The sequence below is a fragment of the Branchiostoma floridae genome, chromosome 18, assembly GCF_000003815.2.
Source record: "Branchiostoma floridae strain S238N-H82 chromosome 18, Bfl_VNyyK, whole genome shotgun sequence".
NCBI lineage: Eukaryota > Metazoa > Chordata > Leptocardii > Amphioxiformes > Branchiostomatidae > Branchiostoma > Branchiostoma floridae.
Genome location: NC_049996.1, coordinates 18,488,265 through 18,498,545, shown reverse-complemented (window position 1 = coordinate 18,498,545; position 10,281 = coordinate 18,488,265). Strand labels below are relative to the sequence as shown.

Sequence of the window (10,281 nt, the reverse complement as noted above, 5' to 3'; positions counted from 1 at the left end):
CTACATGCATGTGGAATGTTTCTGGTGAAATTTTGTAAAATTGTGCTTTTCATCATGGACTAGTCTTCAAAATTATTATGGCAATAGTCTTGTTACATATTGTCTAAAATTGCAATGAAGAGTTTTACATACGGTATCAAATCTCCTTGGTGCCACAAACCAAGTATTTACTAATCTAACGATGTTTTTTAAATATAATAAAAAAAATTATAAACAATGCAGCATGCTTGTGCAAAACATCTCTAAAGTCTTCAAAATCTGACTCCATAAAAAACAACTCGTTCCAAAAAGAGACTTGCTAACACAACCGAACACATTCAAGAAAAGTATTGTCGGACAATAAATAAAATGTGTTGAATGGCCATTTGGTGGGTTTAAAAATAACTTCCCTTGCAGAGTGATTCTGCATTTAGGACATGAAGCAAACAGCTTAATTCTCTTTCTCTTAAACAAGAAAAAGGACATTAAACAAACTCGTCTCTGGCCCCCTCCCCATATAGGCTGTGATACATAGCATCCACAATGTCATAGTTATGGCAAGGTCATACCGAATACTACGAGCAGGGTTCCATCTATAGGCTGTTAAAGCATATGCATATTCTTGCAACAGAATTATTATTGGAGCTATGTGCCTAATTTTTGACAGTGGTTGTAGGTGCAGCTATAGATGATTATGTTTTTTGTGTAGGTTACGCATTTAGAAGTAGTCACAGCTTTTAACTTGCAGCTGTGAGGCCTAATGCATATTAAACGATGTGTGACTTTAACTTGTTACTTTAAACATCCAAATTCCATGGTGCAGTTAAAATGGTAAATTCTAATGTATCCTGAGGGCAAAATAACTGCCATGGCAGAGAGGGTACAGTAACATCCCTGGTCAACTCCTTGGTTGTGTGTTAAGTATGATACTTAGTAATACTAATGTTGTATGACACTGTCATAGAAAAGTGTGTGGTTTTAACTTCTTTTGCATCAGATTCTGTACCTATATCGGATTCTACATACATGTAGCCGGTATAGCCACCCTTCGGCGTAACACACCAGCTTCGCAGGCACGCAGTACAGCAGCAGCTGGTTATATTACACTTTTGCGCATCTATCTGCAAGTGTTCCTTTAAACTTATCCAGCGAAGATGCCCCTGCTGTGTTTGGTAATAACAAATTTTGCTCTACTCTACTCATAATTTCAACAGTGGTATGACACTGTCATGGACAGTCTTGACCAGAAAGTTGGCTGTTGTGTGATTAAACTCCTTTCTTGTGAAGAAAGAATTTGATACTTAGTAATACTAATGCCATACAACACTGCCATAGAATCATGTGGGATTTTAACTTGTGTGTGTTACGTTAAACAGTGGAGCAGAACAGAAAGTCGGCTGTTGTATGATTAAACTGAAGAAAGGACTTGATACTACTAATGTCATACAACACTAGTCATAGAAAGATGTGGGATTTTAACTTGTGTTACATTAAACTGGTGCAATGGCCAAGTGGGTAGAGTGTTCGCCTTGCATTCGGAAGGTCGTGAGTTTGATCCCTAGCCGAGTCATACCAAAGACTTTAAAAATGGTACATGCTGCTTTCTCTGCTTAGCACTCAGCAATTGGGAAAGAGTATGGGAGTTAAACACACATCACTACCAGCGGACCAGCCCCCTGCTGTAGTGACTTGCACAAATGTGTGGCCAAAGGGCTACAGAAATGGAGATGGACACCACGTCCCTACGCATCTGCTCAGACGTACGGGCAACTTTAACTTAACGTTAAACAGTGGTATGACACTGTCATAAACAGTCGTGACAGAGCGCCACCTGCCCATATACAAAGTCTCTGCAGGGACAGACACGCAAAGATGCCCCTGTTGTAATTGCTGATAACAAATTATACTCTACTCTACTCTTGATGTCAACAGTGGTACGTCACGGTCATAGACAGTCGTGACAGAGCGCCACCTGTCCATGGATGAAATCACTGCAGAGACAGAGAGTCGGCTGTTGTGTGATTGATATCAATGTCATACAACACTAGTCATAGAAACATTTTAACTTGTGTTACGTTAAACAGTTGTCATAGACAGTCGTGACACAGCGCCACCTGTCCATGGATGAAATCACTGCAGAGACAGAGAGTCGGCTGTTGTGTGATTGATATCAATGTCATACAACACTAGTCATAGAAACATTTTAACTTGTGTTACGTTAAACAGTTGTCATAGACAGTCGTGACAGAGCGCCACCTGCCCATGGATAAAATCACTGCAGAGACACAAATGTTGACTGTTGTTTGATTGAACTCCTTGGTTGTGAAGAAAGAACTAATACTAATGTAATACAACACTGTCATAGAAAGATGTGGGATCTTAAAACCCATAAACTGCCAAGCCCGGATATATCCGGCACACATATAAATGTCCTGTGTGCTGCACCCGGATATATACGAGATAGCGTATTACCCCGAAGTAGCAGCTTTGCACGCATGTAGCGCACGAACCCCGGATGTTAGGGACTTCTGCCTTGTTCAGGGGTTTCTTTTTGGAGGTCAGCGGCCAACCCTGGCACTGATAGCATTTTATAGGGCTGACACTTTAAGAGTTAACTTGTGTTACATTAAACAGTTGTCATAGACAGTCGTGACACAGCGCCACCTGCCCATGTATGAAGTCCCTGCATGGACAGACGCGCTGGTAGTCCGGGTCCTGTCCCACACAGCTGAACAGCAGCCTCTCCGACTGGACCGAGCAGGTGCCCGTTCCCTCGTTCTTGCTGGGAGCGTAAACCTCCATCATGTCGTCCACGGAGTCGCACTTCAGCCCGTTTCTATGGTAACGGAAGGGAAAAAGAGATGTTCGTTCTTTAGAAGCGTGACAGGCAGCAAGTTTGTCTTGTTTCAACATTGAAAGGGATGTATAACTAAGGCTGGAAAAGGAAAAAAAAAGGAGAAGGAATCACTAATCATTGTGACTGTGGGGAGGAAAGAAAGCATCTTTAATGCTGTGGAGAGATGCTGTCCATGGTGCTGATTGCCACTGTAGAGTGCAGACCTAACCCCAGACATTCTTAACTACTAGTAGTAAAGGTGTAATCTGAAGCTTTGAACAAACAATTCTTTTGAGTTTGCCTGAGTTCCCTGTAGGATTTATTGACCCTGAAGGATGCTTACTACTTTACGTTGTATTAATGTGTATTAATTTTATGATCCTATGTCAGTAATGATTTTCTTGTATCTTGATTTGTTATGTTTTTCTTGTAAGGGCTCCCTTGGAAATTAGTCATGTTAACTTTGAAAGGGAGGACCCTGAAGATTCTTAGATAGACAGATAGATAACAAATAAATCCGCTAAAACAATCTGAGCCGTACTTCTCCATGGCGTCCTTGTTGTTGAGTAGAGGGAAGTAGGAGGGTTCACAGATGAGCCCCTGGTCCTGGCAGGCTTGTTTACAGGACTGGCCCTTCCCAGCTAGCCGGGCCTGCAAGGCACTCTCCGGAGGCCACGCATGGGGCGACTGACAGAAATTCTGCAGGCGTACAAAGAACATACATGTACTAGTTATCAAACCCTTTGAATAGCCTAGGGCCAAAGCAAGTAAATTTTGACATCAGTACGCTGTTACAACATTTCTGAAGACTGTCTATATCTAAAATTAATGCATTTTTTTTTTACCCACTTTGTTTTATTTTTGCCCTCTCACAATAAATTTGGAGTATGTAGAGGATGTCATCCATAAAATTTACTTGCTGTGGCCAAATAGATTTAGAGCAGCTGTTACTTCACCTTCAATTCATCTAACATATTCAATGTCTATCAATTATTCCTTCTGGTATTTTTGCTTTGCCAGCAATTAGCCTTTGGATATGGATGTGTTTTCCTCGGTTGAGAAAAACATATTTTGCTGGTGTTATTTTTTGTCCTTTTCTTTCTTCTAATCTGTCAGTAGCCAATCAGAGCTTAGATTAGATATTAGCTACTGTTGTATCAGCCCTACAGCTTTGACTATGGCTAAACAGTCTTACATGACAATGACAGTTTACGCCACAGGATGTAAACTGACTCGGGTCTGTTGTGGAGGTCTTTTCTTATGTATGGTAACAATGCCAAAAGTGTGCAATAGGTGCAATATTATACTAATCCAACAGGTGGCTCTGCTGCACAGTACTCACATGTTTCTTTATGTACGTGCTAAGTAACTTTCTGTAACAATATGGAGCCTATAATGAACTGTTAAGGATGGAACATAAAAATAAGTACAGATTATGCTTATGTATTGTAACCTGCTACCAATAGTGTTATAGCTGCAATGCTACACTAATCCAACAGGTGGCTCTGCTGCACAGTACTCACATGTTTCTGTATGTATGTGCTAACTCTCTGCAACATTCCCTCCGCTGTAAACTCATAAGGCAGGTACGGGTCAACCTGGGGGGAAAAAGAAAAAAGAAAGATGACAATGTGTTTGGGGACAGCTCACACCCCACACACATGAAAGAACCCATCACACTTATCGAAAAGAGTAAAGGTCCTTCCCGGTGTGAGTGGCTCAAACCTACAGACTGGTCTTTGGGTTGACATCTTGTAAAGGTGATAGTCACCTGTTATGTCAATCCTTCCACAAATGTGTTAAATCCCAATAAATGAATAAATAAACAACTGTTACAGAAAAAACAATGCTCTTAGTCTTAGAAATACCAGGACTACATTATATTATTTATAAGGTTTGTCTGATTGTTTGGCTCATTAGAAATGTCAAAAAAGAATTAAGTGCTTGAAGCTGTCACGACATTGTAAAATATTTAGAATTTCTCATTTGTCTTATTTGATTGTAGTTCATTTATCATGCAAAGAGGGATTTGATTAACACACCACACAAGTAATGTATCCATTGATCACTTGCTGTCAGTCTACCGTAAATATTACTGGTAAATTGAAAATATAATATAAAAAAGAAAATTGCAAAAACATAACATAACCATAAGGAAAACTACTGCAAAACACCAACAAGGAAACAGAGACCAAAAGTAATGCCTCCCCATAAAGAAGTGGCCTCTTCCATTGACCCCACAACCTGGACTGTCAGGTCAGATTACCAACAAGTTCTACCACCTCTGACCTCAACTTCCTGCCATTCTGGACAAGTCTGACCTCTGGGGTCATCCTACTCACTGGCTTCCTGCCACTCAACTGCCAAGGTATTCAAATAACTATGAACACACATCACATCAGCACAGACACTGAAAAATATAGTATAAAAGCCAAAATTGCTCACCTTCAAATTTTTAATCTCAGTTAGCGCAGCCTCGAGACTGTCCCTGTCATCTATGTCTACAGTGTAAACATGAGGCTTCCCAACGAAAACCTCCACATAGGGGTGCTGCGACGTCAGCTCTCGAAACGTCGGCTTCCCCTCGAAAAACTTAGTGTTCAGTCTACTCTTCGGCTGCGTAAACTTAGGGTTTAGAAACACGCAGCCGCTTGCTATTGCTTCGAGTGGGGCAGGGCCCTCGTACGGAAAGCCCAGCCCAACGAAAAGTTTGGTCCTTTTTAGGAGATCGTATAACTGCTCGCTTGGCAACACTCCGTGATTGTTCACAAAACTTGGCACGTTTTCTAGCTGCTTCTGGTCGTCATTGTTCTTCGCGACCGTAGCGTGGATCTGAAAATGTTGCGCGAGCTCGTTCATGAGTTTCCCGGATCCCGCCCACATGTAGTCATTCTTCCCGTACACCAACGCTTGGTTCTGTTTCTTTATTCTCTGGATGTCCTGTATCTCTGTCTTGTTGAGGTGCTGCTCCACCACAAAACCCATGAAGGAGTTGTCAGGGGAGTGAGGGAACATGGTGAAGAACTGACGAGGGTTGAAGTTCCATCCACCCCAGGGAGACTTCCGGCTGCGCTGCTTGGCGTACGGCTGGAAGTTGAACTCTGGCTCGGTGCCGAAACTATCCACCACCCGGAAGTAGCACCTGCAAGAATGACAGGGAATTTTGAATGCTTAAATTGTTACTATACAAACATTAAGACTCAAACAGTAGACACATACTGGAACAATTTTCTATTGTGATTCCAATGTATGACTGAACGATACACATGTGAAACTTTGGTATGAACTCTGGCTTGGTGCCAAAACTATCCACGACCCAGAAATAGCACCTGCAAGAATGACAGGGAATTTTGAATGCTTAAATTGTTACCACACAAACATTAAGACTCAAACAGTAGACACATACTGGAACAATTTTCTATTGTGAGTCCAATGCATGACTGAAGGATACACATGTGAAACTTTGGTATAAACTCTGGCTTGGTGCCAAAACTATCCACGACCCGGAAGTAGCACCTGCAAGAATGACAGGGAATTTTGAATGCTTAAATTGTTACTATACAAACATTAACACTCATGCAGTAGACACATACTGGAGCAATTTTCTATTGTGATTCCAATGCAGGGTTGTAGCCAGCATCCGTCCTTCTGTCCTTTGACGGAATTTTGCAGCTGGGGACGGAAAAATGTTTGCCCATTCTGTTCTCTGTAAGCAAAATCTAACCCTCAAATTGCAGGAAATAGCGTTTCAAAATTTTCATTGGGAGCATGTCCCCGGACCCCCCCAGGAACGCCAAAGCCATTCATATCTAGGGGACGGAAAATGATTTCTGGTTGGCTTCAACCCTGTTCCATGCTGAAGGATACACAGTCATGTGAAACCCAATGGAATCATAGCTAATATCAGTGACCAACTACTCCACCCACAGAAACACAAGGACCTGCCAGTCTGCTGTTTGATAAATATAATATGCTTTTCTCCTAGGATTTGATTGATTTCCACTGAGGTACCACAAAAAAAGCGCATTGGAATCACAGTCTCTTTTGGTGATGAGGAAATCTTTCAGATATATTTTTTTGGATATTCCAAATCAAGAACCTCTAAATAAAAGTGCTTCAAGACTCCAGGCCAAACAAAGTTGTTACACAATAGTGTCATCACTAAGTTTTTTTTTAAACTCAGACACTCATTTTTGTGGTGTAACTGGTAGCGCGTTGGGCTATGAATCAAGAGGTCTTGAGTTTGATACCCACCATGCCTCCACACCTACATTATGCCCCTTATAGTGGGGTGACGCCCACTGAGCCTCTTCAGCTAATGTGTCTAAATGTGTGCCCAAAAACACACTACAGATTTGGTGCGCCAATGTGCCAACATCCACTGACATCCACCAAGAACCGTTTAATCTTTTTTTAAATCTTCATTTTACCGTACACAGTGCCTTGGTATGTATGCCTGCAATGCTGGTGTACACTATAGGGGTGGGTACCAGTACAGAAAATTCAGGACCAGGTCTGGATCTGAAGCTGGACCTGATTCAGAATGTGAAAAATGTGAATGGACGATACTCAGAACAATGGACCATTTCGCTACAAAGAAGTATGTTTTGTGGAGTATTTGACTCCCACTGGCATTCTAAAATCCTGCAAGACTAACTGCCTCAGAGTCAGAGTCTGTACAATTGACTTGGTAGAAATGACTATAAGCTCTACTATGCTTCGCTCTAGTTATTCTATTCGAAAGGCTAAGCCCCAAAACGTGTGAATTCCTGATCATATAATCTGTTTATTTTCTAATAGGTCCAACATCCAGTCCACAGAATTTTTTCAGGTCTGTTTTTTCCGGTCCAATAAGAAAAAACGTTTTTGTACTGGCACCCCTAGTGTACCAATGCTATATAGATGATACATACGCATAGTGCTGGATCCCTGCCATGCCTAAAGTCTTCTTGATCTGAGCCAGCCCCAGGATATCGATGTAGATGATGTCAGCGGGGGGCTTGCCTTTGATTGGACAGCCGCCCTTGTTCCTCTGCGAATCAAACGCCAGCTTGCTGAGGAAGATAAGAATCCCACAAACCAATCAGTGTACATGTTACATCTTAAATGATTCCCTGAAGGTGTCCAATAGGCATCTAAAGGCAACCAGGTAAGACTAAACTGGTTGAATGTGTAGATTTAAAAAAACTCCAATATCTTGTGTACACCTTACAGTCATACATGTCATACTGAAAATATGAAAGTCACTGCTTTTTCCTGGTCCAACCTTACTGCTCATCAATTGAGAATATTTTGTAATCTAACAAAATGGCAAACTTTATGATAAAGAAAGGAATTGCATGTTCTTAAAACTACAGACCAACAAGTACAGTTGTCCTGTAATTATCAATTGCTACATGATTGTATACATTTGTATGCAGAGATGATTTAATATTCATAAAGACAGCAAAATCCTATTTTGACTTAGTATGTTTGTGATTTAAACTTCAGAATCTAGTTTGCTTAGTAACTTGGTCTAGTACTTGCACATATCCGAGTACAGTCTTGATAACAATATACAGTATTGTCAAATCTGATCTCTGAGTTTGAATGACAAATATTACTATCAATGTAATGATGTTAAATCTTAATCACCATAAATGTTAGCAATAGTTCTTCAATAAACTAAATCAACAGAGTTATTTTCAACAGAAGAAAACTAACACAAAATAACACCCTGTAAATGTACAGTAGTTAGTAACTTTAAATTTCCTCTGCCCTAAGTCACTCAACTAGTATTAAACCATTCTATTCAGTACAGTCATATCAAAATAAATATGTACTGTACTAGCTAATTACAAACAAAACAGTATAGTAAGATGCATCAAAATAAGCTTGCTCAGTGGTTAGACTGCACATTTGCAAGGTCAAAGGTGAGGGCCCCTGACAACATGTTAACACAATAACAGTCCTTGTCTTGACCATGCTTTATATATGACATTTTAAGTGTTTTGTTTATTCTGGAAAGTTGAACTGTAATTTCCAAAACAAAAACTGGACGTATCAAATTTTCGACTGAACAGCACCTGACCAGTAAGTCCAATTTTTGTGTTGGAAATTACAGTTCATCTTTTTCAGAATGACTTCTACACACATGAACTTCCAAGTACTTTGGTTATGTCTCAGGAGCCTTCAACTTTGACATATCATCCACAATGCATCTGACTGTGCATGGTGCATTTCAAACCATGTGCTAGCTTATGATCAGTTTGACAAAAAGACAGGTTCGTACAGGAGATTCAAAGGGAACCAAAGTTAGACCTGGAGAGAGCCTGAACTCTAACATGTGCATTTCTTGCTTGGGTAACACACGTACATGTGTACAAGAAAAGTGGTGAACTTGAAAGACTGAAAAACCTTCAGGTGCAAAAAACAGAACCATGCAGGTGAACAACATCACAAACAACAACGTTATCAATACCGCAAACCGTAACCATGCCAACAACAAACAAACTCTTCCCAGGATCCAAGACAATAACAGTCATGCAAATCAAAGTGTGGTCAGAACCGAGTGGGTTTTTTTGTACGTGACGGTACAACACCACATGTAACCTGATCCCTTACCCGGGTCTGTGGTGTGTTTCTCGAGCGTGGGTACTACGCGACCCACGTGGGTTTAACCATCTGTGGATATAACACATCTCGGAGTAAGCTGGGAAACTATCTACATTTGTATGAGACACTGTACATGTACTTTGATTTGATATTTAAAGCAGAACAAAATGGAGTGCAAAACCTTTGGAATAATGCAAAACATACATTGTATGTGAAGAGCTGACTTCTGCACTGTAGTATTAAAAGTACAGTATGGAATGACTATGAGAACTGATAAATCAAGTCACATTTTCTCTGTGTGTGGCCAAAATCTACAGATTCTGGACCTGACATTGTACTGTAAATGCAGAAATGTTCGCGGTGGATTAATGTTCGCGGTTTTCGCGGTGACCACTTCACCGCGAATTTAAAACCACCGCAAACATTTTTCTACTATGATATCAGATTGCAGTCTACCATGGTGTTACCGCGAACTTAAATCCACAGCGAAAAATCCTTTTCCCGCTACCGCGAAATTAAATCCCCGCGAACTTAAAAACATTTACATATATTATCTACCAAAAAGAATACAATGATTGGATATCTTTCAGTCTATAATTTTCATTTTTTTGCTGCTTCTGAAAACATAACTTTTTGAACACTGATTCTACACATGCATGATACTGCCAGTTTCCTGAGTTTCAAATTGACAAACTCTTGCAGTCTAAGGAAGCCAAGAAAGTTCCAACTGTATCTCAGAACTATTCATTCTAAACATTACTATATGATTATGTCACTAAGTTTGAATTTGACAATTTTACGAAGGATAAAGTCTTGTGGTAGCTTCTTATTACCTTAACAATCTTAAATAGGCCTTAGCTATCACAATTTCA

At 40.4% G+C, this 10,281-nt stretch overlaps 1 protein-coding gene across 5 annotated transcripts in view; it reads right to left on the bottom strand.

Annotated features, from left to right (window-relative positions):
• Nucleotides 1-1,598: 1,598 nt before the first annotated feature.
• LOC118405638 (alpha-1,6-mannosylglycoprotein 6-beta-N-acetylglucosaminyltransferase A-like) overlaps nt 1,599-10,281 on the bottom strand; it is a 33,637-nt gene continuing 24,954 nt past the window's right edge. Inside the window, exons 9-15 of one of the 5 annotated variants that reach the window (XR_004829921.1) lie at nt 9,419-9,478; nt 7,729-7,869; nt 5,261-5,957; nt 4,339-4,413; nt 3,357-3,514; nt 2,094-2,815; nt 1,599-1,951 (exon numbers count right to left, since the gene is read on the bottom strand). Coding sequence is in view for 1 of the 5 variants with exons in the window: in XM_035805207.1 (XP_035661100.1) it covers nt 1,925-1,951; nt 2,644-2,815; nt 3,357-3,514; nt 4,339-4,413; nt 5,261-5,957; nt 7,729-7,869; nt 9,419-9,478 (1,330 nt within the window). In the remaining 4 variants the exon portion in view is untranslated. The remainder of the gene's footprint in view (nt 1,952-2,093; nt 2,816-3,356; nt 3,515-4,338; nt 4,414-5,260; nt 5,958-7,728; nt 7,870-9,418; nt 9,479-10,281) is intronic. The other 4 variants (XR_004829924.1, XR_004829923.1, XM_035805207.1 and 1 more) reach the window with 4 other exon arrangements.